Below are 25,295 nucleotides of genomic sequence, written 5' to 3' on the forward strand. Positions count from 1 at the left end.
GTGGAGGCTATTTATTGCTCCTGTCCAGATAGCACATCAACGGCGGCTTCTCCCACACCACGTATGTCTTCTGGCCATGAACCCACTCCTGGCTCTCGTCACTCAGTCGCAGGTCAAACCGCCACAGAATCCGGGCGAGAATAGTGCGCATCTCGTAGTATGCCAGGTTTCGTCCCAGACACGCCCCGGGACCCACGAGAAAAGATTGGAAACAGCCTCGAGCATCATGGTAGAATGGAGATCCCTCTTCCCGGGCTGATTCCAGCCAGCGCTCCGGACAGAAGCGATCTGCTTGAAAAAAGGATTGCGGATCGCGAGCTGCTGCGAGCCGGGCGACGCCAACTCCCATCTGCACTGTTAGTTCTGATAGACAAGAAAGGGTGAGATAGACATACCCCACCAGGGACATCGTAGCCTGCAATCTTGGTGATTCCCGCCGGTGTCAGACGAGGCGAGATGAACGGCGCTGGAGGGTACAGTCGCAGCGTCTCATCCAAACAAGCCAGCATATAAGGTAGTCGACCCGCTGCATTCAAAAAGGTGATTTCACTTTCACTCCTGAAGGCATTGCGAACTTCGGCCACCACCTGCGCGTTTGATTAGTATCAGGTCCACGCAACACTGGAGCCACTGACCTTGCGAAGAGCTTCCGGATTCCTGCCGAGGAAATAGGTCACTCCAGACAGTAAGGTGGCGGTGGTCTCGGATCCCGCCATGATCAACGTACTGGCGGTGCGGATAATCTCGCCTTCGGTCATGCCTCCCTCGTCTTTGTGTTTGAGAGTATATGACAGAAAGTCCCGACGTTCTTCCATCGTGCCCTTGGCCAGTCGGCTTCGAACCGTAGACACGGTATATTCCTTGTGTCGCTGGCGGGAGCTCCTGAGATCGGCCGAGGCCAGCAGCCCAATAATGATTTTCGCCCCGGGGTAGGTAGCAAAGCAGCGGATGATATTAAACGTGCGGATGTTGTTGAACACAGACGCCACCCACGGATGATACTCGCCCTCAATCAACGAGTCAAACGACTGCCCAAAGGCCAGGTCGCTGATGACATCGAACGTGGTCAGGTTGTACCACTTGACCATGTCCACCGGCGAGCCCGTCGACGCGGCATCGGTGATCTTGTCCATCAGCAGACTGATATGGCTGGAGATGCGGTCTTCCTGTTCGCGGAGCGCTTTTTCCGAGAAGGCATGGGAGAGTTGACGGCGGATGCGTGCGTGGTCGGCGTGCGTTGAGTTGATGATGTCCGCTGGGGTATCGGGTTTATCGTGCACGAATGCAAAACGCGGCCATTTGGCCAGGTAATTTGGATGCGCATAGATGTCTTTCCAGGCCTGCTCGTCTCGGAAGGATAATTCATCGGGTGAAATGCGGACAACTGGTCCGTACTGGGCATGCAGTTCACACAGGCGAAGGTCGATATCGCCCGTGGCGCAGATGATGTCTTTGAAGATGTGGTAGGCCGCCCATAATCTCGGACCAGGAAAGTGGCGAGCTGGATGGAAGTAGACGTTGTAGATCCCTTGGCCCAGGATCAGGAAAAGCAGCTGTGAGGATTAGTGATGGCCGGGGATAGAAGTATAGAGACTCACGCCCAAGGCCAATAACCCCAGCACGTAGCCAGCATTGGTGGCTAATTCCACCAGCGTCATCTTGTTATCCACTGCAGAAGACTGCTGGATTGATTGCTATTGCGACCGTCTCTGTCAAAGAGGTAGAAAAGATGGGATGGTGGAAATCCCCCTTGCATTCTCTCATTTTGCAGATCCCGATGGATCACCGAGAAAGCCAACATTCTTCATTTACCTTATCCATACATATACGAACTGGCTGTAGAGAATATTTCCATTTTCGTATGAGACATCAACACATCATGACCAAAGACAATACCACATCATTCCCCTCGCACGCCATCTACGAGCCACGCCGGACATTAAAAGTGCTGGTCATAGGGGCTGGTGCGTCCGGTCTATTATTAGCATACAAACTACAGCGGCACTTTGATTGTGTGGAAATCACGGTGTTTGAGAAGAACCCCGCAGTGTCCGGCACTTGGTTTGAGAATCGATATCCGGGATGTGCCTGTGACGTTCCTTCGCATTGTGAGTCTCTTTGATGTTAATACAGTCTCCTCTAATTCCCCAGGCTATACATGGTCCTTCGAGCCCAACCCCAACTGGTCCGCCAACTACGCTGGAGCCGACGAGATTCGACAATACTTTGTCGATTTCTGCCATCGCCACGACTTGCAGAAATATATCCATCTGGAACATGAGGTGGTCCACGCAGCGTGGAAGTCGGAGACTGGCCACTGGGAGGTGCAAGTGCGCGATATACAACACAATTCTCACACACAGCATACTGCGCATATCTTGATTAATGCTACTGGAATACTGAATCAATGGAAGTGGCCATCCATTCCCGGATTACAGTCGTTCCAGGGAGATCTTTTGCACAGTGCAGCATGGGACTCGTCAGTCAATCTAGAGGATAAAACGGTCGCTGTCATTGGAAACGGGTACGTTCGCTTTCTTGTATTTTGCTAGTTTCCGGACCATCTAATTCAAATCAGATCATCCGGAATCCAGATTGTCCCAGCGATTCTACCCCAAGTGCGCAAACTCGTGCACTTTACTCGTCAAGCGGCATGGGTCGCACCTCCAGTCAATGAAGAGTATCAGGAATACTCGCCCGAACAGATCGAACGCTTTCGCTCAGACCCAACATACCTGCTTGGGGTTCGTCGACAGATTGAAGCACGGATGAACGGCTCATTTCTGAAATTCATCCAAGGCTCAGACATGCAACGTCGTGCACACGAGTATGTCATGCTGCACATGATGAAGAGACTGGACGGAGACGCCTCCCTGGCAGAGACCTTGGTACCAACCTTCCCATTTGGCTGTCGAAGACCGACGCCAGGAACCGGGTATCTCGAAGCACTGAAGGACTCGAAAGTGGAAACAATTACCGGAGCCCGAATCGCGAATGTGACGGGTAACCAGGTGGTCCTCGAGAATGGCACGTCGTATACGGTGGATGCGATTGTGTGCGCCACGGGATTCGATACGTCTTACAAACCACGATTCCCACTGGTCGGCAGAGACAGCACCACTCTCAGCGAGGCCTGGAAGGACGAAGTGTCTGCATATCTGGGGCTTACAGTTCCTGGATTTCCCAACTATTTTTCCATCTTGGGACCGAACTGTCCGGTGGGTAACGGGCCGGTGTTGATCAGTATCGAAAAACAGGTCGAATATATTGTTCAGGTACTGGGGAAAATGCAGAAGGAGAATCTACAGTCATTTGAAGTCCGGCGGACGGCAACAGACTCGTTTAACCAATGGAAGGATGCATTCATGCAAAACACGGTGTGGACGAGTGGTTGTCGCAGCTGGTATCAGAATGGCTCGAAAGGGAACCAGATCGTGGCTCTCTGGCCTGGATCCACGTTGCACTATTTGGAGGCGATTCAGCATCCACGATACGAGGACTACATCTGGACCAGTCCACCTGGTGTCAATCCATGGGCCTTTCTAGGCAACGGGCAGAGTACGGCCGAAACCCGTCCCGGAGGCGACACGAGTTGGTATCTGCGTTCGAAAGATGATTCATTTATAGATCCATGTCTGAGACAGCTTTAGATGCTATAGAAATTCGATGCCCCCTTTCCTCTGGAACCCATGGCCAGATATCTGTTACCACAACCGGTACACCAACCTCCCATGACTCTCGCCCTTCATCATTTCCTGAAACCCATCGTTCAACTGATCCAGCTGCCGGATTTCATATTCTGGGGCGATTTGGTGCTGCACCGCAATCTCGAGCGCTTCTTCCAACTCTTCTTTGGAGCCTTGATTCGTAGCCACCAGTGACAAGTCACGCTTCACCATGTCCAGTAGACTCACGGGAATCTCACCCTTGGGAACACCAATCGCGATGATCCGACCATGGTTCGCAGTAACTGCAAAAGCAGCTTTATATGCTGCTACCGCACCGGTAGCCACAATCGTCGCAGACGCCTGATCAGCATGAGTGGCATCTGTCGAGTAAAAAGTCTCGTCGGCGCCAGATCGTGCTGCCAGCCCGAGCTTTTTATCGTTGACGTCGACTGTCTCTTATTAGCACAGGGTGTTACGGGCAGTGCTTGAGTGCGTACATCCTCGAACGTAGTATCCCAAGGCTTTGGCATACTGTATAACCAGATGTCCGACGCCTCCGCAGCCAATCACATTGACACTTTGCACTCCAGGAGGAACTTTCCTCAGGGCGCCATAAGCTGTCACTCCAGCACAAAGAAGGGGAGCAGTACTGTCAACTTAGCATATTAAGTAGTGAGATTTTACGACACATGGGTCGCTTACACCTCATCCGATAATGCATCGGGAATCTTCACTGTCGACAAAGGATCCGCCACGGCGTACTGACTGAACCCGCCATAAGGTCCTTGAAACCCAACAGAGGTCTTCTTGTTACAGAAGCGATGGTTTCCAGTTTGACACTCGTTGCAATCCTCTGATCCCACACAACGGGTTATCCTTCGATTCACTGTGCTTTCTGGATGCGAGGGGGATACGTACTGCAGGTAAACGACGATGGCATAAAACCTGCTCTGTCTCCTTTTTTGAATCCGCGCACGGCGCTGCCGACTGACTCTATGACTCCAACCGCTGATTCATGTCCAGTAAGCCTCGCAGCCATAAAAGTTAGAGTAGATGCGTACGTTCATGGCCTGGACAATACGGTGCCACAGCGCCCACGACACCCAGCCAGCCCGCCAGGTCCGAGTTGCACAGAGAACAGGCTGTAACCTTGACGAGAATCTGGTCTTGCGAAGGAGTCGGAATAGGTATGTTTAGGATCTGGAGGGGCTTGTTATACTGGGACTGGTTAGCTGCCGTTCCATCAGGGTCCTTTTGTTGTATTAAACATGTCTTACCTCGACAACAGTAGCAGCCCGCATAGTGGGTATGTCCTCAGTGATAGAACCCATTCCTTGTGATTCTTTGGTCTAAATGATGTTTGCATAAAAGTGTATTGCCCCGTATAGATGGAATATATATTTGGTTGACAGACGTTATAAATCGGAGACTGTCGGTGATCATCGGAGAAGAGGATCAGATGGATTGCATTGCAGATATTTATGCACGAGTCCCCGGCTACCTCAGCTGTAATATTCCCTCTTTGGTTTTCATTTTGCCTTTATCTGTAAACATAGTCAATCCAAACCCTACAATCTATAATGCCTACACTGGATCCGAACACTCCACCCCCGCATGGCTGCTTCATCGCCAACGAGGTATGTATTCTCAAACATGAAGAAAATAATCAACCTTAGGACACTCTGATACATCACCAGTATTCCGCCGGCAAAGGCACCTCGTGGAAACTCACCAATCCCAAAAATAGCCAACCATTCCACGAACTGACCGGGGCGAGTTCTGAGCAAGTTCACGAAGCCGTTGACGCAGCGACTCACGCTTTCCATACTGGCGAATGGTCGCGTTGCACCGGATACTCGCGTGGACGGTACCTCACTCAACTCGCAGATTTAATCGAGGAAAACGGACATGCTCTGGCGACCTTCGAGAGTCTGGCATCGGGTCGACCCATCTCGATGGTTCTGAAGAGCGATGTCCCCCGCGTCGCTGAAGTTTTCCGATGTACTCAACCCCCCCCCCCCGATATGACTACTGATTTACGATTGTATGACGAAAGAAGTCATCATGTGTTAATGTTGGCGTTGTTTCTTGCAGATTACGCCGGCTGGGCTGATAAAATACGGGGCGATTCCTTCCCCGCCGAGGACGGCTTCTATAAGATAGTCGAGCAGAAACCACTGGGAGTCTGCGCAGCCATCACGGCCTGGAATGCTTCGTTGCATTTTCTGGCCTGGAAGGTCGGCCCGGCTCTTGCATTGGGCAATACGGTCATCATCAAGCCGAGCGAAAAGTCTCCCTTGGGCACGTTGGCGTTTGGGTCGCTAGTGCAGGCCGCTGGCTTGCCGGCTGGTGTGGTGAATATCCTTTCGGGTATTTCCTCGCCCCCTTTTTTTTGTTGATTGCCTCTCATACATCCATCGACTCAGAGGGTCGCTAACAGGATCGCAGGAGATGGCACGATAGGAGACCTCCTCGCTCGGCATGGCTCGGTACAGAAAGTCTCCTTCACGGGGTCTCTAAAAACAGGCCGAAAGATTCAAATAGCCGCGGCTCAGTCCAACCTGAAGCGAGTGACGTTGGAGCTCGGGGGCAAGTCGCCTGCGATTGTATTCGAAGACGCAGATCTTCCAACAGCGCTGACATGGTGCGTCCGAGGCATCACGGTCAACAGTGGGCAGATATGTGCGGCGACGTCGCGGCTCCTTGTGCATGAAAGCATGGCCACGGAGTTTGTTCAGAGACTACAGAGAGAGTTCGATGCGATCGCTCAATCCCTCGGACAGGATCCGCAGGAAATGACAACTACCTATGGACCATTGGTCGACCGGGCGCAGTATGAGAGCGTGGCTAGCTACGTTGGAGACGAAGAGCAACGAAGGCAGTTGCTTGGTCGGCCCCTCGAAGACGGACATTACATGCCTCCTATTGTGATTCAAAGCCCATCGCATGACTCGCCGGTGTATCAGGAGGAGGTGTTTGGCCCTGTTCTCTGCGTGGAGAGCTTTGCGACTGAAGACGAGGCACTTCGGAAAGCCCATGATACTGAGTACGGTCTAGCCGCCTCTATCTACACGCAGAATCTCAATCGCGCCGTTCGCATCTGGCAGAAGATTGGCGCAGGCAGTGTCTACCTCAACTGTGCGGCTGTTGTTGGTCCGCAGGTTCCTTGTGGCGGTTTTCAATCGAGTGGACTGGGGAGGGAGTTGGGCGAGTATGCCCTGCGACATTATGCAGAGCCGCGTACGATTTGGATCAAGTGAGTTGAAGCGCTGGATATTGTATGATTGATGCTAATGACTATGCAGTATTGGTCGCTAGGAGCCCTGACTATACCATGGAGCTATATATATTCATAGATACATATATATTGTGTACGGGAACAAACCCTCACAATCTCAGAACAGAAGTATTTCCGAAAAACGGACCCTAAATCAATCAGATTAGAGCATTGCAAAGAAAAAAGATTCAAATTGCGGAGTACCATCTGAATGTTCTGACGCCCTCGGATTCGCCATTCTCGAGAGGTCCGATTTTTGACCCAAAAATCCTGATACGTGCCCCATGTCCACAACGCCTACGACCGTCAGCCATGAACCATAGAATGTAGTGTTTTGAAGTAAAAAAGAATCAAACAATCTAACCTCGCCATACATGTCACCCGTCCCAAAGTGGTTGGCCCAGTAATAAGTCCAACTATTCGCGGTGGTCCCATTCGGCGACACCTGGATCAACTGCGTCGTCAAAGCATGCTGACTCGTCACGGGCGCCATGATGGTCGATAATGCCTCGGAAACATTCGCAAGGCCTTGTACCACCCCGATAAAACCGGAATAGTTCGCCCAGATGTCCGGGTGGAAGATGCGATCTAGCTGGCTCCATGCCTTGCCGTCCAGCACGAATGGATACAGACTCATGGTGCGCTGAATGGCGAGAAGATCGGCCTGAGGGGGTACATCTCCCTCGATCTTTGCGGGAATATCGATCCATGGAAGGGGAGGGGCGTCAGCATTGAGTGAAACATTGGAATTGGCTAGAACCAGCGAGGCCAGAATCGCCAGTGGCAGTAATAGGAAGGATCTCCGCATGGTGGATGGACTATGTACGTAAGGGATAGGAAAGAAGTGATGGATTGCAAGAAGGGGGATCAAGTGCGAAAACTGGCATGGCGATGGTATCGGCAGCAGTATTTATTGCTCCAGAACCAGGGCGGATGTAACGCTGCATTTATTTGTCTCTCTTTGCATGACGCCGACGATCCGAGCTGATTTCTTTTTTAGTCGTCATCATTTCGGCGTTTGACTTTATTTTGGGATACAGATTCGTACTATTGACCTCGCGATGAGCTGGTAATATTGCATCGTTCCCTTGTTTTTTCTGTTTTATCTTGCATACTGACCGTACAGTTGCACCGCCGAGGACCAGGCCAAACGGCTCTTCGAAGCGACCAGCCCCGTCCAACCATCAGCAGTCGAAGAACTCTTCAACCAACTCCAACCGATAAAGCCCTCATTCCTGATTGGCGAATGGGACGGAAATAGCCTGGACACCGGCCATCCCGGTCTCAAGCTGCTCCAGGCGATGCGGTGGGCGGGTAAGACATTTCGATCCGTGGATGACGCCGATCCGATTGTGACGCTGGACGATGCTGGCAATCGCATCTGGAAAGAGGAGTACGGTAATGCTGTGGTGAGTCCTCTGCATTTATTATATATATATATATAGTGCAAGATCTAATGACACAGGTACGAGAAATGGCGTTTCGCGGAGTCGTTTCGGCGGCGATGATCTACGACACCAAGCCCATCATGGACCATTTTCGATACGTGGACGAAAAGACAGTGCTGGGTGTGATGGAAACCCCCAAGCAGGCTGGAAGCGGAACCTTTTATTTCTATCTGCAGCGTCGTGCTTCTGTCTAAGTGTCTACCAATAATTACATTCTAAAGTCAACCATTATTTCTGTCCCCGCAATTTCGTCGCGCCTGGTGCGCATTCCGTGCTGAGCTTCGTGAGAATCGCGCATTGCAGTATATGCATCGTAGCTTGGCCTTTTCTCCAAACCGCTCTCGCTGATGGCGAACGAGATTGCTGCGGTTGGAAAAGCGACGACCGCGACAACAGGACTCCCAGCAGCGATAGCCTGGCTCGGTGTCCTGGTAAGACGATGGTGAGAAGGAGGTCGAGTCACCGGCTGCCATGGTGGCGCCCATGTCGTCTGGGGCAATTTGTATATCTTCATTTAGCTGGTCTACCTGTCGAGCATCTGATTCTTTGTCGATGCTGGGGTAAGGGTCTTGGTGAGTTGTGTCTGGATGGAGAACATCCACCATTGATTGACGTACCTCGTAGGACCCCGTTGAAGTACATCCAGCTGACTACGTAGCTCGTCGAGATATTGTAGAATCACAGGGGTAGAATCTCGATGGATAGTGGGCTCGGGTGATCTGACTGTCGTGGGGAGTAGGTCTAATAAGGGCATACTATCCAGGGGCCTGGGCGATGACTGCGGACGGATGGCAGAAGCCTGTGAGCTCATACGAGGGTCGGCAGACGATTCACGCAGGAAGGATGGCCAAGGAGAATGATCGTCGGTTGATTCGGGCATGGGATCCGATAACAGCAAGTCCCAGGCGTCCCTAAGGGTCATCAGTACGATGGTCGGCTGTATGCAATAGCCAAGGGAACCTACGCGAATGTGGTGGCCATAGTAGGATGGTGAGATTGTGTATGTTCAAAAACTCTCGTGGGTGTTTTCAATTTATACCAGCACTGTTATACAATCGTATCGCTACAGCGTACTTTCAATAGGTACTTTTGAGCTTTCTTTCCCATCAAGTGATATTGCTTTCCTATCTCCACAGAAGGAATGTGCATGTACAAGCAATGCATCTGATCCCTCGGGCGCTCCGTCGTCCAGCATGTAAGGCGATTGAATGCCATGCGGATCACCATGCTCATATTTAAATCAATAGTCCGATGTTAGCACAAAATCATAGAGCAGCAGTTTCACCTCGTAGCTGGCGGCAACAAACCCATCATGTCATCTCTCAGCACGGCTAGCCAGGATACCAACGAACCAAGCGCGCCCAGCGGTGACATCTCCCCGGTCACCAGCTGGCCGCCGGAAGAGAGTGACCAAGAGTTCACGAGCTCATGTTGTGGTGTTGAGAGAAAATCGCCGACAGAATGGAACAATCGGACCGAAATGGTCAGTGAAGTGGCCCCCGGCCAGATTGCGCATGTGCTGACGGAAGGTGAAAGATCATCAATAAGCCGTATGAGTATTTGATTTCCCTTGGAGGCAAAGAATTCCGAAGACAGTTTCTCCAGGCGTTGAATGTGTGGCTCAAGGTAGACGAGAGCAAATGCAATGTGGTCAACGACACCATCAACATGCTGCACAACGGTTCTCTGCTGTGAGTATCCCTCTCCGCTGTAGCATACCCAAGGCCAGACACTGATCAATCCAGCATCGACGACATCCAGGACGAGTCCCGATTTCGTCGCGGCTCCTTGGCCGCCCACGAAGTCTACGGCATCGCGCAGACCATCAACACGGCCAACTACGTCTACTTCAAAGCGCAGCAATCGCTCTTGCAGCTCGACAAATGGCCGGCTCTCATGAAGATCTTCAACGAGGAACTGCTGCATCTGCACCGCGGACAGGGCATGGAGCTGTTCTGGCGCGACACCCTCCAACCGCCCAGCCAGGAAGACTACATCTGGATGAGCATGAACAAGACCGGCGGACTCTTTCGACTCACGCTTCGCTTGCTGCAGACACTCAGTGACTGCACCTATGACATCCAACCACTCGCAGAGACCGTCGGACTGCTATTTCAAATCGTGGATGATTACAAGAATCTGAAGGATTCCACGGTACGCCCAATGCGGGGAAGAGATTAAGTCTGTAACTGACGCGTGAACAGATGATTGACCACAAAGGCTTCTTCGAAGACCTGACCGAAGGCAAATTTTCCTTCCCCATCTCGCACGCCATCTGGACCAACTCGGACAAAAAGAGCGAGCTCTTACGCATCATGCGCATGAAAACCACCGACGATGATCTGAAGCGGTTCGTCGTTCAGTGTCTGGAGGAGGGTGGAAGTCTACAATACACGCGCGAGTTCATTCATAAGCTACATTTGGAGGCTATGCATCTCCTGTCGCAGATTCCGGAGCCGAATCCGCTGCTGGAGAAGTTGGTTTTGAAGTTGCAGGTTCCTGTTTGAGACGTTTGGGCGTTTTCGTTTTCTCTTCTACTGTGTTTTGTTTCTGTTTTATTTTTAATAGATAGAATCCAGAGTTCGTAGACAGGATAGCAGAATTCTCTGGCTTTTATCGAGAGCACATCTTATTCTGGACTTGTCAACTTATCAGATTGATGCTTGAGATAACGCAACCATCAAGCAGTGGTAGGGACTCTATTTTCTTTTAATATACGGCATCTTGATGCCTGATTGAACTAAACATTGGATAAATGAAAAACAAGATAGACAGCTCCTATCCAGCCGCCACAGCTGTGAGGACCAGTTTCTCCCACTTCATGCACAAACTCAACACCACAACCAGCCCCCCTCCAACAGCAGCCAGAACAAACGTCTGATCCATAGCATCTATGATCGCCCCTAGGGCCTTCTGTTTAGTGTGTGAATCCAAAGTGCTTACAAATGCTGATTGCGTTCCGGAAATGGCGCTGACGAGCGTGGCATGCGACTGGTTGGGCAACACCCATGATAAGCCTGAAACCAACGGATCAGATATCATGTAGGATTTCAGGAGTGGGATGGGGGCTGGGTATAACTCACGTTTGATTGCCTCATTTAAAAACACACATTCGGTAATAGCCAATCCGAACGTGAGTCCGTTCAGCTGGGCGGTAGTGACAAAGGTAATTGCCGCTGCGATGTGTGCAGGAGGTGTTTTGGCCTGGGCGACCGAATGCCCCAACTGCATGTACATGCCTGCACCCAAGCCGAGAAGCGCAGAGTAGCCGTAGATGGCAGCGAAGCTGGTCTCGGGACTGACGGTACAAAGCAATGACGCTCCGACGAGCGACAAGATCCCCCCGACCAGATACCATGGCTTATAGACTGGGAACTGAGATACGAGGAATCCGCCTCCAACACCGGAACAGACCAAAGGTAGGATAAACGGTAGTAAGCGCACAGCCGACTGGAGAGCACCGTCAGACGAGATGAACTGAAAGTAGAGCGGAATCATGTAGGTCGGCACGGTGATGCAGGTGGCCACCGAGCAACTGCATACAAACAACATCAAGAGGAGCGGATGCTGTCGTGACACCATTTCGACAGGAAACAGACGGGTCTGGGCTGTCGTCGCCAGGCAGAAGACCTGCTGCAGCGCAAAGGCTACAAAGGCCACTCCACTCACCACCAGTGCAGCAATGATGCCCCCCGAATGCCAGGGATACTGCACTCCGCCAAAATTCAGCCCAATCACCCCGGCTACGAACGCAATAATGAGAAGTGCAGAGCCCAAATAGTCCAGTCGACGTAGGCGTTTCAGGACGCTGGTGCCTTCCACTCGCTGCGGCTGCACCGACGGAATCAGCCAGGCGTACACGGGGGAAAACAGGCCCCCAATGCAGAGATTGATGTAGAATGACCATCGCCATCCAGCTCCGCTATCCGTAAAGGCTCCACCCAGGACAGGGCCCAGAACGGTGCCGCCTCCATAGGTGATTCCCAGCAAGCCGATGTATCGTGGTCGTTCTTCTAACGTGGTCAGGCGAGGGATGAAGTTCATCACACCGATATATTGGCCAACGCCACCGATGCCACACACCACACGCCCTCCAATCAGGACATTCATGGTGGGCGCAGCACCGCAGATGGTCGACCCAATCTCGAAGATGATAATGGAAGCGATGTAGAGCCACTTGAGATTGAACACACTAAACAGCTGCAGCCAGCTAAGTAAGGTGCCACTCGACGCCATGACAAATGCTACCCCTAACCAAGCGATTTTGTCTAGCCCATCCAGTGATTGGACTATTGCGGGTTGGATATTGGCCACGATCGTGCTGTCCAAAGCATAGAGGAATGTTGAACTGTAAATGGCAATAACCACGAGAAACCAGCGGATCCCGTGGATCTGGCGTGGTGGTTCCTCCATATCGGTCGATGTCGTGTATACAGTAAAGCCAGGATTGCTTAGGGTTATCTAACATCTTTTTCCTTTGTTTTGTTAAAAATATATTTAATTTGTTTACTCTGTTGTCTTTTTTCTACTAGTTTTACTTCTGTCTGAAAACTCAATGCTCCACATTCCTTGGTCCACAGCATATTTGATCCTCTCGGGATGGATCGATTCCCACCTGCATTGCACATCAACCGCATATAATGTAATGCATCTGCGTAGCGGCCCAAATTGGGCCACCGCCCATTACATGTCTTATAACAGACAAAGCCATATCATCGAATTCACATTCTTCCTTCTCCATACCCTTTTTTTTTCAAACCTTGATCCAAACCAAAATGAGTGCCACAAACCGCCATGCTCTTGTTCTGGGCGCTTCGGGCGTCGCCGGATGGGCCGTGGTGAATGAGTTGCTGGAAGGATACCCCGCCAAAGGAACCTTTTCCAAAGTCACCGCCGCTGTCAATCGCCCTCTCAAGGTGGAGGAGTCAGGATGGCCCTCCCCATCTGACATCGATTTCAGGCTGATTTCCGGCGTCAACCTGCGAGATGGAGGCGATTTGGTTGATTCTATTCCCGATTTACACAGCGTGACTCATCTGTACTATTTTGGTCTGTCTATCCATAACTACTATGCTGCGCTGCGGCTGATAGAGATCCTCCAGCCTACCAACAGAACGATGACCCGCCCACCGAGATCTCAACGAACCTGACCATGCTGGATGGGGTCATCAAATCCTTGGCTAAACACGCGGTCGATTTCCAATTCGTCGTGGTCCCAACTGGCACTCGCGTAAGCTATCCTGTTACCACATGCGCGCATATTCATCAGCATCAATACTCATCTGAAATCAACAGGCCTACGGATACTACGTCCCCGGGGGCGTCTTCAAGCCACCGTTCCGTGAAGACATGGGCCGCCTGCCCGAGCCCGAAGGAAGCAAGCTCTTCTACTACGCCATGGAAGACTATCTCCACAAAGCCAGTTCCGGCCAACCCTGGACCTGGTGCGAGGTGCGACCCGACGCCATCATCGGCTTCACCCCGAACGGCAGCACATTCAGCCTGGCTGCTCACTGGTATAACTATCTCTCCCTGTACGCAGCCGTGGAAGGCCCCGGTGCCTCCATTCCTTACCCGGGTAACTTGACCGCGTATAAATCCCTCTTCAACGGGGCGTCCGCCGACATCATCGCCCGGTTCTCCATCTACGCCTCTCTGCACCCTGAACAGACAGGAAACGGCGAGATATACAACATTGCCGATGAGGACCGGCCCCAGAGCATGGAGCACATCTGGCCGGCTGTTGCGGGCGCGTTTGGCCTGAAAGGCACGCCCCCCGTGGAGAATCAGGAGCCGCTCTTGCTTCGTCCAAGCGATTACATGGCCGTCCATGGCCATAAACAGCCTGCGTTTTCGGGTAGCCAATTGACCAAGGGAAACTGGATTGATGATTTTGGGTCCTGGTATACGTTTGATCGGCCCTTGGCTTTGGATAAAATCCGGGCTGTGGGTTTCGATGAACAGCGGGATGCTGCGGATGCTTATGTGAAGACTCTGAAGCTCTTTCAGGCTGCTGATAATAAGGGAAAATAAGAGCTGTCTCTGGATTGAGTTGTCAGTTTCAGCACCAGCGTATTGTGAATATCTTTGCACAGCTTAGGTTGTTCATATGTTGTCCTGCAGTCTCTTAGATAGTGAACTCACTTACAATATCCACCAAAAACATCGTACGCCAGTTTCAACTCGAAGCAGGGCGGAGCTGATACATTGTAGTCTTCAGTGATAAAGATTTTCAAAATATCCAGAGTTGGATGAAATAAGAAGCCTATAATGATGCTATGATTCATGAGTTCTAAGTGAAGTCTTGTTTCTCAAATATAAGGTAAAATAGAAATATGTTTAGACGTAATTCTTATAGATAAACACTCTCTTTGATAATAATTGAAAATTTGCAACAATTATTCCATCGTCTATTGATAATAAATGTTTGGCACATCACCTTGTGGTCGCGATAGCTACTTAAGAGAGAAAAGCAAAAATGGTTTGAGTGCGATGTATCACATAGCCACTTGATTCGATTTCAGAAACTCGAGCTATTGTAAAGACCAACTATCTCTGTCCATGGATGGCCACACATGGCTCCTTGATGCGGTCGTTCGAAGACTAGAAATATACTCGTCATGTCGTTTATTGTCGACAAAGGCATCCTACAATATATGATCGCCTCGACAGCCGTGAGCCGTACATTCAACATCTTTGGAACTACTTTCAGGTGAGGGGGGCTTCCAATCAGGTGCTCCACGGTATCCCCAGGCTTGAGCAGGTACCGCGGATCGTTAAAGACAACCTTTGGGCAATCTCCACTGTTTAAGTATTAAATTAGAGAGGGCTAGAGTCTGTTATCTCTGAACTCTTAGTTATATATATAAGGATAAGGTAGTATTCAGAAGTACAACCTTAAAAAAATATTTCAAAGATATATAAAAATAGTAAAGCTCTTAAATATAGTTCAACCCCATTTTAAAACCACTAATTATTTAAACTTTTGGATAACTATCTTCAAACCTGTATATTTAAGAACTGGCCCTTTTTTTAAGCACTATTCTCCGTACTGGCCTATTTAAGATATCGATCTCCAGGCACCCGTTTCCCCCGACGTATTTATATATATCCCGTACCCACGTTCAACGCCAACTTCTAGAGATCAATCCCAGATAAAGAACACATTAGAGGTACTCTATTGATAAATGCCCAACACCCGCTAAAAAAGTCTATGTAGAAGCACTTTTATTCTATCACCTAAACCAGCACAGTGATTATCCCCCCTGTTCTTTTGGCCGTGCCTCCTCCATCTCAACCTGCTTTCTGGCATTCGCCTGCTCTGCATTTTCCTGGATTTTGCGCATATACGCAGCTGACTGTCCGGCATATTTACACCTCGTCCGGACAGCTGCGCCGTATTTATAGAAGAGAAATGGGGCGGGTACGTACGCTAGCGACAGGAATGCAGGAATACACGATGCCCAGTGGATACCGAGTCGGTCGTACATGTATGTCGTGAAGAGGGGGAATGCTGCACCCGCCAGAGATCGGAGGAGGGAGTTTGCTGCTAATACAGACGCAGCGTAGATAGTGTAGGAATCGATGAGGTAGTTCATCACCCCGAGGTAGATGATGACAACGCCAAAGCCGAAAGGCGCGACGGCGATGATGCTGACAATCCAGTGGATGGAGGGCGAGTTTGTCCAGGCAAACCAGAACAGGCCGATGGGGATAAGAATAGAGGCAAGCATGCACGGTGGCAATCTCGCTTCAGGCGGTGCAAACCCATCATGCTCTTCATGCACGCGCGCATACCGTTTATTATCTGTAATAGTGTAGAACGTCGCCAGAATCATCCCCGTCATGACGCCGATAAACGCCAGTCCTCCAACACCCTGATTCCACCCTCGATACTTCTCATACACAATCGGAAACGCCGCAAACATCATATACAGCGTCCCATACACAATAGCAATGTAAACCGCAAAAAGAAACACGATCGGTTCCCGGAACAGCAACACCCACGGTGTCGACATGGACGATTGAAGTAGTTTCGGCAATGACCGTTTCCCCTTGTCAATTTCCACTTTGCTTCTATACACTTTGCCTGTCATCTGGGATAGGCGTTCGGCTCGTTTGCGGAGAAGAATCGGTGCGTATGTCTCTGGGAGAAGGAGGGTGATTAGAATCAATACGAGCCCTGCGCATATGGCTAGGAATCCTTCAACCCATCGCCAACCTGCGTTCATCCCGAGGAAGCCACCGATGAATGGACCTAGACAGGGTCCCATGAATGGCGCTCCGGCGTATAGACCGAGAGCAAGAGCGCGCTGCTTGGCGGGGAACATGTCAGAAATGGTACCGCCGCCATTGGCAAATGGTGAAGATCCGAATGAACCAGCGAGGAAACGAAGGACAAGAAGAGTTTGGATATTCTGAGCACCGGCACAGCCAGCAGAAAACGCAGCCATGGCGACGAAACTAACGAAAAACGGTCGCTGTCGCCCAAAGACCTCACTTAGTGGAGCCCAGAGAAGAGGCCCAATTGCGAAACCAAGCACGAAAAGAGACAAACCGATGGTGGCGACTTCCTCGCTGGCTTCGAAATGCGACATGATCTGTTTGATACTGCCACTATACGCAGACGAGGTCAGAGAAACAATCAGAGTCGAAAAGGCGACGGTCAACGTGATGGTGATCTTCTTTCCCAGACTGAATAACATCGGATTGCGAGGGTCGTTTGGAATCCAGGATACCGCATATGGGTCATCCTGAGTGCCGGATCCAGGATAGTCATATTCGAGGATTTCACGAGTCACGACGCCTTGGTCGGTGAGCAATCGCCAGTGCGGGATTGTCTCTGGGCTCTCCATGTGTTTTTCATCTTCAGCCATGGTGGTGTTGACGCAATGCGTCAATGGGGAGAAAAGAAAATGCCCAAAAATCAGACGCCGATCGAGAGAAGCAGCTTTAACCAGAAATGAATGCGATCGCGCTGATCGATCTGTGTTGAGAGAGGGCCATGTGGACAGTGTTCGATTGAAAAAAGGGACAAACCTCAGGGGATCTTGTTTTTGTTAAAATCTGAATTGAACATCAGCAGCAGACCCACTAGCCAGCGCAGAATAACAAATCAACTCAATAAACACAGCCTAGAAACCCAATCATTTGCGGCTGAAGCCGAAGCTATTGAAACCGAACAGATTTTGAGGCCCGAAGGGGCAATCGGTCCTCGGCATGTGTCGGCTTTGCTCGGCTGTTCCGATTGGCTGTTCCATGTATCTAATCATATCTTATCGTTATACATGTCCCGATTAGGTAGTCTTATGCATATTATGTTTATTATGATTATCTACTGCATATCTGTGTTCCCCTCTAGCTCATACGAGAAATGTGACACAGCTGCAATCCCCTCTTTGCCTACATATTCGTCCCACAATGCCTGAATATCCCCAGGAGCATCCCACTTAGCATTGGGCATCAGAGTCACATGCCATCGCCTCACGCCCAGCTCCTCCCTCGTTGGCCCTTGAACCCACTCACCCTTCTCCCCAGGCGCCAGACATTCAGCAATGATGGTATTGTCATTCATGGGGACTTGGCCGACCGAGATCATCAGGTTCCGCAAACTTGGCATGCGCAATGCAGCCGCAGCCGCCGACTTCATCAGTGCACCAAACATTTCGGGATCTGGCTGTGTGCGCCACATGTGATATGGCGAGTCCCCGTTCAGCAGTTCTTCTCGGTCCTCGTTGATGTCTTCATTTATCTCCGAGTTGAATGATGAGTTGGAGTCAGATGAGCTGTTGTCATCGTCGGCGTACGCGGCACTTGGCGGGGATTCACTTTCTTCTGCACTGGGATCGCCTGTGTAGTACCAGCGACCGTCGTAGGTGATCAGTGCTCCTTCGACTTTCACTCGTTCGAGATATGGGAATGTGGCTTCATCGAAGAGAGCTGGGGAAATTAGCCAGTCGCCAGTGAGACTGAGTGTAGTCAGACGGGCGCGATCGGCCAGTTTTCGAATAGCCACGTTTAAAACATCGCCATGGGGATATTTGGGATCAAGAGATGAATTTATAAAAGAGTGGTTGTGGGGAATGCCTTGTTCAATATAGATGCTGAGCGACTTGAGGTTGCGTAGAGACGGTGACTCCAATGCTTTGGCGAGAGCTATTGATGTTAGCCTATGCAAGGGCCATGCAGGGTGATATTACATTGCCTGTGCTCTTTTATCATCTCTGCGTGTTTATTTTTAGGTGCATTTAATTTCAGAGTCAGACTTTCCAAATACGGCATTGACGAGATGATCTGACCGATCGTTGCAGGATGGATTTCTCTTCGTGCATTGGGGATCTCCAACTCATTGACTGATGACAATACTGGCAGATTGACATTGTCTAAACTGAGATAAATGCCCTTGTGGTGCCATCGTGTCCAGCCCAGTCCATACGGAGTCTGGTCAGTAGGGGATGATGCTGCAATCTCCACGCTCATCCCCTGCGTCTGCCAGGTTGCCAACTCATGATAGAGATCGATGATTCCTTGGTTAAAAACCTGCTGGTTGACTCGTGTTTCTCTTTTCGTCTCCAAGCAGAATTTTCGATTTTCGCTGTATGCTGGCAGTGTTATTTCATAGCGTAGTCGTCTCAATAATTTCCTTCTTCGAGGAGATGCTAATACTTGGCAGAAAATATCCAGATCTGCACTTGACGTTGTAATTTGTGCCATGGTGAAACGTTCCACGGCATACTGCCACGGTCGAGAGAGGGTCGCATAGGGGTGGATATTCCGGACTGGTGGTTCCCATGGTAATCGAGTATCCTCAGAATCATCAAACAGAGATAAGTGATACACGATCAACTCGAGGATTTCCTGGCTGAGGGATTCCATTGTTGATTGTTGATGAGGTCCAAGTAAGGCATTTGAATTTTGGGCTTTAAGGGAGAGTTTAGTGGGGAGGATCCACTATCAAAGTTTATCCCCGTGCTTTCTATTTTTACATTTATTGTTTACTATTATGTATCGGTGATATTAGTGTTTTTTTACGCAAAGTACATCAATCTCTGACATAATATAAGAACCGGAGATCTCTACTTCCTATCCCCTAGATCTACTCATGCACTGCCATCAACATCTGCAATCACCCTTTCCCTCTCATACTGCTCTATACTTCTCGTCACCAGATCAACACGAGATGCATTTCTCGGCGATCGAGAAATACTGTTCGGCAACCACGACCCCAACCAGAATATTTACGACAAAGCACCAGCCCGGATGGTATCCGGTGGATTCGGTCGCGATAGACCAGCTACAATCTTTTTCGCCCATTCATAGTCGGAGTGGCGCCGTCGTCGAAGGGCTTCCCGCTGTATATAACATTCAGCCTGTCCCGGGCTAGGTAGTAGAGTGGGCTCTTCGAGGCAGTAGGCGATATGTTGAGCTGGTTGCTGCTTATATATGATTGTGTGGTTCCGGATTTAATAGCGACGATCTTGAGGCCAAATGGCGATAGTTCAGCATGGAGAGAGACAGTCAATATGGTGAGAGATGATTTGGATGTTGCATAGAGGCCTGTAAATGGTGGAGCGACGACAGGTGCAATCGGGGTATGATTGACGATGATACCACGCGTGGACTTGAGCAGTAGCGGCAGGAATGCCTGTATCATGGAAATATTGGCTCAGACGTTGAGATCGAATAGCTTCTTTGCATCTGGGATCGATGCATCTGTTAATGCAGAGAAGTAGGTCGCACCGGCATTGTTGACCAGTATATGAGGGCTTCCTCCTGTCAGCTTGTGGACTTGTTCAACGCATTCCTTGATCGAGGTATCGCAGAGAACATCCAACGATAGTGTCTCAATCCCAGCGCCCTTAGCATTGGATAATTTTGCAGGGTTTCGTGCAGTCGGAAACACGCGATAACCGCACTGATGGAATGCAACAGCCTGGGCAGAGCCCAGTGCGCTGTCTGAACAGCCAGTAATAAGAACTGTTTTTTCAGACATCATTATTCAGTTGAAATACGCGACGTAAATTATGGCATTGCGTTTGTTGATACAGCCTACGTGCCTGCTGTATACGACGGGACAATTAATACATGGCGCGTGCTCAGCCCTTGCCAATTCACGCGTCACTCGGCTTCGGCGTAACAAATATGATAGTCCGGACGATAATAGGCTTCACTTAATCTGTAATAGGCAGCTGATGCTAGTACTAATGGTAGATAAGGGCCTTAACAACAATGCCCGATGTTCACCATTACCACGTCAGCCATATCAACCACGGGCATTGAGGGCTCACATAATGTTTCACGATTTTGAATACAAGGCACTTCGTTAAATCATATAATCACCGTTCAGAATCAAATCAGCATCAATATCCTGTAAACTCGGCATGCCAGCCGTCAGACTATCAATCCAAGCAAGTTCAACCTCACTCGAAACCCCCAATTCACCGTCAGACTCAGCAGCTGCGTCTGCTGAGGCATCCGATGCAAGAACATCAGTAACCATATTCACGTCTTCAGTGCGTCTCTTCTGATGCAACCATAGTAGTAACCGGGCGTTACTACATGCCTCTTTGAGATTACTCGTTTGAAATATAAAAGTGACATGGCGCAGCGTCTGCATCGCCTCTCTTAACAGTCGTAACGATGCCCGACTATCGATAACCAGTAGCGTGCAGACAATCTGAAACGGAATGTTGGCGACTTGATGCCACGGACTGATGGAGTCGGCGAGTGTTCGTGCTGCCCAGAGGGCTTTGCGCATGAATGCAAGTACAGCGTCCATGCCTGGGTCTTCGTTGATTTTACCGATGAGATGGCTGCTTTGAGTGTGTATTCGGCGGAGAATGCAGAGGAGGAGATTACATTGAGCCATCACGAGGGGAGGTTGGTGATCTTGACTGGAGACGAGTTGTGATAGAGTGGAGTGCAGATTGTCTTCGTCTTGTGGCTCACTTGGATCAAGACTGGCGGATACTGGAAGGAGAGATAGCAGTTTCTCCGTATAGTCCCCTGGTGTTGTAGACTGGAGTGTGGTGGTCTGTGGTTGTTGTTGAAGGGATACGCGGGCAAGGCCCAGATCGAAAGATATCCAAGTGTGCAGATGTTGTGCAACACCAACCAGTCTCTGTCTGATATTTGGATCTGCCGTGATGGGAGTGAGGACAGTATTTGACCTGGTCGGAGATTCAAAATGCAGTCCTGCGGCTTCGATCAAATGCATTGTCGTGCAGCTGGCCATCCAGGCAGCCAGTGGAGCAGCTGTCATTCGGAGATATACAACTTGGCATACCCATCCAGTGATCATGTCTATAGATGGCACTCCTGATGTGATGTGGTTGTCGAGGATGGATCGAGACAGTTTGATCAGACTTCCCTCTACTGAAGGGGTGGACTGACGACTGAAGAAGGATCCGAGGGCAGCGACACCACATAAAACAGCATCGTAGCCGTCTGTAGAATCGGGAGAAGTCCATCTTGTCCTCACGTGGCGGAAAAAGGACTCGCGATTGATGAATCCATAGCATGGATCAATCTTTTCAAAATAAACGGACGCAAGAAGATTCAAGTTGGACTCAGATATAAGATCCGCAATGCGCGATGCACTAGACATCTCGACCGAGGACGGCCCACGAGGTCCAACGTTCCACGCAAAGACGTGCGGTCGAGGCGCATTGGCCGGATCAATAGAAAGAGCCAATCGTCTAACAAACGCCGGTCCAGAATTCGCCTCTAAAGACTGAACAAAAGAGTGATCGTTCGGCGTTAACTTTGGCGTGGTAGCTGTTTGGTGGCTTTGATGGCTTGGAGTGTTAACAGGCGAGTGGATTCGTCTCTCGCGAGACTCAAACGAGCACTCATATTCAAACCGGACGCATGAACTGCATGGTCGACGGCCGTTGCATTTTCTCTTGCGCTCTCTGCATGGCTCGCATGCTTTTCTCGCTCGTTTTCGCATGGATTGGGTTGGAGTGTCCGACATGATGGACGTGGAACGTGGGTTTACTATATGTGCGCGGGAAAGTGGTCGGGAAGAGTGGAAAAGACGGGTGTTGCGGGATTTATAAAGCATGAGCCACTTTTGAGCTCGTATTCATTCGTTTCAGCGTGTCATCGTTGCGCGATGATGAAACACATGCACGGTCATTCCGCAATACCCGCGATACCCGCCATGTCCCGCCATATGACATCACGAGTCCTATATAACCCCCTTAATCCAGCACGAAATCATGATTCCATCAAAAATGTCTCTCATTAGCAAATTGGCATCAAAATTCCCATGGGCTTCTGCCCCCTTGGTTGTAGGCGCCCCGATGCGTGTCTTTTCGGGCCCTGCACTCGCGACTGCCATCTCCAGCGCAGGCGGCCTGGGGTTCATCGGACCCGGGACAACAACGCAAAATACAGTCAAAGACTTGGAAGAGACATTCAAGATCATTCAAGATGCTCGGTCAACATCTAGCTTCAAAGGTCTTCCGTCGACCTACGACTCCCTCCCTGTCGGGGTGGGATTTCAATTATGGAGTGACGATCTCGACATAGCCAGTGCAGCCATTCAGAACTTCAAGCCGTGTGCTGCGTGGCTATACGCACCGCGAAATGGTCAATCAGATCTTGATATATGGTCTGAAAAAATACGTACTGCGTCACCGGATATTCAGATCTGGGTGCAGATCGGCACTATCGCAGAAGTGAAAGGACTTCTCCAAAGCTCCCACCGACCGGATGCGATTATCGTCCAAGGCACCGAGGCAGGAGGCCACGGTCGTCGTGATGGGATCGGATTGATGTCACTTCTCCCAGAGATAGCAGATATCGTCAAGGAGAGTGGGATCCCTCTTCTCGCCGCAGGTGGAATTGCAGATGGTAGAGGAGCTGCGGCCGCGCTGTGTCTGGGTGCCTCGGGAATTGTCATGGGCACACGATTCCTCGCATCCAACGAAGCTCGGATTAGCAAGGGCTATCAGCAGGAAGTGGTGCGGGCGAAAGATGGTGCCGCCAATACTGTGAGAACGCTGCTCTACAATCATCTTCGCGGCACAACTGGTTGGCCGGAACCGTATGTCCCTCGGGGTATCATCAATAAGACATGGGCCGATCATCTGGAAGGGAAATCTTTTGAGGAACTGAAGAAACTACATGATGAATCGGCAGCAACCGGGGATAAAGGATGGGGTCCCGAAGGACGAGTTGCAACGTATGCAGGCGCATCCATTGGTTTGATTCATGATATAAAGAGTGCATCGGATATTGTTCGCGATATGCAGGATGCGTTTCAGGAACAGTTGGATATAAAGCCGAGGTTGTAAAATAATACAGCAGAGTAACTATTTATTTCCCAAGCCAGGAACATTGAAGAAAGCCACCTGCACCGTCATGTCATCGCGTATATTCCGGGAGAATGGAGATCCCAAGGCGAGTAGACCTGCCACCATCTCATGATGATTGCCACCGAGGGAGTTCCTCACCAAATGCACAGCGGCATTGTCATCTTGGACTGTCGTTTTTCCCTCTTTAAATCTCCAATCCTCGTCTTTTCGAAACTCACCAAAGTCGAAGGGTTCATACTCTGGCTCTGGTGTGCTGCTTCCCTTCTGACCTGCCGCGGATTCCACCCATTTCCCAACCAAATCAACAGCTTGTTGGTTAGACAGCACATCCCACATACCGTCTGTTGCCATGATCAAGAATGATGGTCGGCTGGGGTCAATCTTGGTAGTTGTCACGACCGGCTCGGCAGTCAGATATGGCGGTGTTTGGACGTTGTATCTCGGCGTCAGAGGCGATGGAGCACCGAATCGTCTCTTCAGCTCCTGCTGCAAATCCAAAGACCATTTCCACCGACCATCGCCAAAGGCCCGAGAGACCATCATCCCCAGAACCCGTCCATTCTTGGATATGCCTTCTTCTCCTGGGTGCTCCTTGTCGATCCTGGCAATTTCGTCTTGATTACTGCCAGTTTGGTCTACTGACAATGGTATCGCTTCCCACTTTCCGTCTGGTCCTTTCTGTCCTAAGACGGCTCTGGAATCGCCTGTACATGCCACATGCAGTTTGCTCGAAGCAGAATCGTACATGGATAGGAGAGCGCATGAACCAGCATAACCGGGAGCCAACTTCTTGATCTTGTCCTGTAATGACTCGCTGCTCTGGGATGTCTCCAGTGCTGTCTTGATAATCGCGTCGTCGAGGTCGACAAACGCCTTAATCACGGCATTTTGAACCAGCTCCTCGGGTACATTCTTTTCATCCGAGGTTGGCTTGACTTGGCTCAGGCTGTGTCGCACAAAGGGCAACAGTTGGTCTTTTAACAACTCTGCAGTCTGCCAACCAGCATGTCCGTCGAAAACCGCCCAGGTCATCCACTGACTGCCGTCATTCAACGGGGAGGGCAGTTTACCATGGGTGAAACGGTCCTCACACAGACTATTCGACGCCAATTGCGTGCCATCGTATCTATCGACCCCGGCAACATTTTTCACTGCGAATGAATACGCATCTTGCGATATCATACGCGTTACCTCCTCTTTAGAAGGACCGTGCTCAGCGACCAAGTGGTCAGTTGGCGGACTTTCCAGATGCGGTACACCATCGCGGGGAGTGATCAACCACCACAGGCCAGACGTACTGATCGCACCGGCTGTCAAGATATACCGCGTCAAGTTTGAAGATGTGCTTTTTGTTGAAGAAAAATGCCTAGCCCGTGTTCGTAAGATCGACCTTGTGGCTACGCGACCTAGACGCGTCCGAGCCGCGCCGAATGACAACATTCTTGCTAAGGTGACTGGAGGAAGTAGGTCAAAGAAATAATGTCAGTGAAAGCTGAACAAGCATTCCAGTTATGGCTATACGAAGAAGTGACGATGGAAGCAGATCCTCAGCTGATGTTGTGCAACACACAGGAGTCCA

At 50.4% G+C, this 25,295-nt stretch overlaps 17 protein-coding genes across 17 annotated transcripts; 6 read left to right on the plus strand and 11 right to left on the minus strand.

Moving 5' to 3' along the window:
- Window positions 1-7: 7 nt before the first annotated feature.
- Window positions 8-1,658, minus strand: ASPWEDRAFT_52761 (cytochrome P450; the record flags this gene model as incomplete). The annotated part of the gene is made up of 4 exons (XM_040837784.1): window positions 8-349; window positions 396-587; window positions 636-1,553; window positions 1,599-1,658. 4 exons carry the CDS (start codon window positions 1,656-1,658, stop codon window positions 8-10), a joined length of 1,512 nt encoding a protein of 503 aa, XP_040688262.1.
- Window positions 1,659-1,879: 221 nt separating this feature from the next.
- ASPWEDRAFT_113544 (flavin-containing monooxygenase) lies at window positions 1,880-3,650 on the plus strand (the record flags this gene model as incomplete). Its single annotated transcript, XM_040828415.1, has 3 exons — window positions 1,880-2,108; window positions 2,152-2,524; window positions 2,579-3,650. 3 exons carry the CDS (start codon window positions 1,880-1,882, stop codon window positions 3,648-3,650), a joined length of 1,674 nt encoding a protein of 557 aa, XP_040688263.1.
- A 54-nt stretch (window positions 3,651-3,704) lies between these two features.
- Window positions 3,705-4,969, minus strand: ASPWEDRAFT_173995 (alcohol dehydrogenase catalytic domain-containing protein; the record flags this gene model as incomplete). The annotated part of the gene is made up of 6 exons (XM_040831161.1): window positions 3,705-4,117; window positions 4,166-4,317; window positions 4,371-4,521; window positions 4,587-4,676; window positions 4,730-4,886; window positions 4,946-4,969. 6 exons carry the CDS (start codon window positions 4,967-4,969, stop codon window positions 3,705-3,707), a joined length of 987 nt encoding a protein of 328 aa, XP_040688264.1.
- A 264-nt stretch (window positions 4,970-5,233) lies between these two features.
- ASPWEDRAFT_42569 (uncharacterized protein) lies at window positions 5,234-7,323 on the plus strand. The gene is made up of 5 exons (XM_040835813.1): window positions 5,234-5,305; window positions 5,366-5,669; window positions 5,763-6,038; window positions 6,117-6,924; window positions 6,974-7,323. The coding sequence occupies exons 1-5, from the start codon at window positions 5,249-5,251 to the stop codon at window positions 6,984-6,986; spliced, it is 1,458 nt and encodes a 485-aa protein (XP_040688265.1). The 5' UTR covers window positions 5,234-5,248; the 3' UTR covers window positions 6,987-7,323.
- ASPWEDRAFT_586108 (nuclear transport factor 2 family protein) lies at window positions 6,992-7,900 on the minus strand. The gene is made up of 3 exons (XM_040838395.1): window positions 7,310-7,900; window positions 7,150-7,242; window positions 6,992-7,094 (listed from the first exon to the last, which is right to left on the minus strand). The coding sequence occupies exons 1-3, from the start codon at window positions 7,751-7,753 to the stop codon at window positions 7,056-7,058; spliced, it is 576 nt and encodes a 191-aa protein (XP_040688266.1). The 5' UTR covers window positions 7,754-7,900; the 3' UTR covers window positions 6,992-7,055.
- On the plus strand, window positions 7,848-8,601 carry ASPWEDRAFT_586207 (DUF4334 domain-containing protein). The gene is made up of 4 exons (XM_040838396.1): window positions 7,848-7,880; window positions 7,946-8,014; window positions 8,072-8,354; window positions 8,411-8,601. The coding sequence occupies exons 2-4, from the start codon at window positions 8,007-8,009 to the stop codon at window positions 8,585-8,587; spliced, it is 468 nt and encodes a 155-aa protein (XP_040688267.1). The 5' UTR covers window positions 7,848-7,880; window positions 7,946-8,006; the 3' UTR covers window positions 8,588-8,601.
- A 13-nt stretch (window positions 8,602-8,614) lies between these two features.
- ASPWEDRAFT_173999 (uncharacterized protein) lies at window positions 8,615-9,374 on the minus strand (the record flags this gene model as incomplete). Its single annotated transcript, XM_040831162.1, has 3 exons — window positions 8,615-8,948; window positions 9,011-9,304; window positions 9,358-9,374. 3 exons carry the CDS (start codon window positions 9,372-9,374, stop codon window positions 8,615-8,617), a joined length of 645 nt encoding a protein of 214 aa, XP_040688268.1.
- A 331-nt stretch (window positions 9,375-9,705) lies between these two features.
- On the plus strand, window positions 9,706-10,900 carry ASPWEDRAFT_174000 (FPP/GGPP synthase family protein; the record flags this gene model as incomplete). The annotated part of the gene is made up of 4 exons (XM_040831163.1): window positions 9,706-9,876; window positions 9,930-10,084; window positions 10,139-10,547; window positions 10,598-10,900. 4 exons carry the CDS (start codon window positions 9,706-9,708, stop codon window positions 10,898-10,900), a joined length of 1,038 nt encoding a protein of 345 aa, XP_040688269.1.
- A 271-nt stretch (window positions 10,901-11,171) lies between these two features.
- Window positions 11,172-12,806, minus strand: ASPWEDRAFT_113823 (putative MFS transporter; the record flags this gene model as incomplete). Its single annotated transcript, XM_040828437.1, has 2 exons — window positions 11,172-11,410; window positions 11,477-12,806. The coding sequence occupies 2 exons, from the start codon at window positions 12,804-12,806 to the stop codon at window positions 11,172-11,174; spliced, it is 1,569 nt and encodes a 522-aa protein (XP_040688270.1).
- Window positions 12,807-13,082: 276 nt separating this feature from the next.
- ASPWEDRAFT_60916 (SDR family oxidoreductase) lies at window positions 13,083-14,734 on the plus strand. The gene is made up of 3 exons (XM_040838544.1): window positions 13,083-13,442; window positions 13,496-13,623; window positions 13,689-14,734. Exons 1-3 carry the CDS (start codon window positions 13,169-13,171, stop codon window positions 14,424-14,426), a joined length of 1,140 nt encoding a protein of 379 aa, XP_040688271.1. The 5' UTR covers window positions 13,083-13,168; the 3' UTR covers window positions 14,427-14,734.
- A 613-nt stretch (window positions 14,735-15,347) lies between these two features.
- Window positions 15,348-17,427, minus strand: ASPWEDRAFT_42575 (MFS transporter). The gene has a single exon (XM_040835814.1). The coding sequence runs from the start codon at window positions 17,267-17,269 to the stop codon at window positions 15,650-15,652; it is 1,620 nt and encodes a 539-aa protein (XP_040688272.1). The 5' UTR covers window positions 17,270-17,427; the 3' UTR covers window positions 15,348-15,649.
- Window positions 17,428-17,727: 300 nt separating this feature from the next.
- ASPWEDRAFT_29724 (uncharacterized protein) lies at window positions 17,728-19,268 on the minus strand (the record flags this gene model as incomplete). The annotated part of the gene is made up of 2 exons (XM_040833321.1): window positions 17,728-18,548; window positions 18,593-19,268. 2 exons carry the CDS (start codon window positions 19,266-19,268, stop codon window positions 17,728-17,730), a joined length of 1,497 nt encoding a protein of 498 aa, XP_040688273.1.
- Window positions 19,269-19,381: 113 nt separating this feature from the next.
- ASPWEDRAFT_743234 (uncharacterized protein) lies at window positions 19,382-20,388 on the minus strand. Its single transcript, XM_040839456.1, has one exon. The coding sequence runs from the start codon at window positions 20,044-20,046 to the stop codon at window positions 19,687-19,689; it is 360 nt and encodes a 119-aa protein (XP_040688274.1). The 5' UTR covers window positions 20,047-20,388; the 3' UTR covers window positions 19,382-19,686.
- Window positions 19,837-20,552, minus strand: ASPWEDRAFT_743238 (uncharacterized protein). The gene has a single exon (XM_040839457.1). The coding sequence runs from the start codon at window positions 20,386-20,388 to the stop codon at window positions 20,059-20,061; it is 330 nt and encodes a 109-aa protein (XP_040688275.1). The 5' UTR covers window positions 20,389-20,552; the 3' UTR covers window positions 19,837-20,058.
- Window positions 20,553-20,715: 163 nt separating this feature from the next.
- ASPWEDRAFT_113274 (uncharacterized protein) lies at window positions 20,716-22,368 on the minus strand (the record flags this gene model as incomplete). The annotated part of the gene is made up of 1 exon (XM_040828393.1): window positions 20,716-22,368. One exon carries the CDS (start codon window positions 22,366-22,368, stop codon window positions 20,716-20,718), a length of 1,653 nt encoding a protein of 550 aa, XP_040688276.1.
- Window positions 22,369-22,630: 262 nt separating this feature from the next.
- On the plus strand, window positions 22,631-23,695 carry ASPWEDRAFT_114325 (nitronate monooxygenase; the record flags this gene model as incomplete). Its single annotated transcript, XM_040828483.1, has 1 exon — window positions 22,631-23,695. One exon carries the CDS (start codon window positions 22,631-22,633, stop codon window positions 23,693-23,695), a length of 1,065 nt encoding a protein of 354 aa, XP_040688277.1.
- An 18-nt stretch (window positions 23,696-23,713) lies between these two features.
- Window positions 23,714-25,156, minus strand: ASPWEDRAFT_114266 (PP2C family serine/threonine-protein phosphatase; the record flags this gene model as incomplete). The annotated part of the gene is made up of 1 exon (XM_040828479.1): window positions 23,714-25,156. One exon carries the CDS (start codon window positions 25,154-25,156, stop codon window positions 23,714-23,716), a length of 1,443 nt encoding a protein of 480 aa, XP_040688278.1.
- Window positions 25,157-25,295: the final 139 nt, after the last annotated feature.

This window comes from Aspergillus wentii, assembly GCF_001890725.1.
Source record: "Aspergillus wentii DTO 134E9 unplaced genomic scaffold ASPWEscaffold_5, whole genome shotgun sequence".
Classification (NCBI taxonomy): Eukaryota; Fungi; Ascomycota; class Eurotiomycetes; order Eurotiales; family Aspergillaceae; genus Aspergillus; species Aspergillus wentii.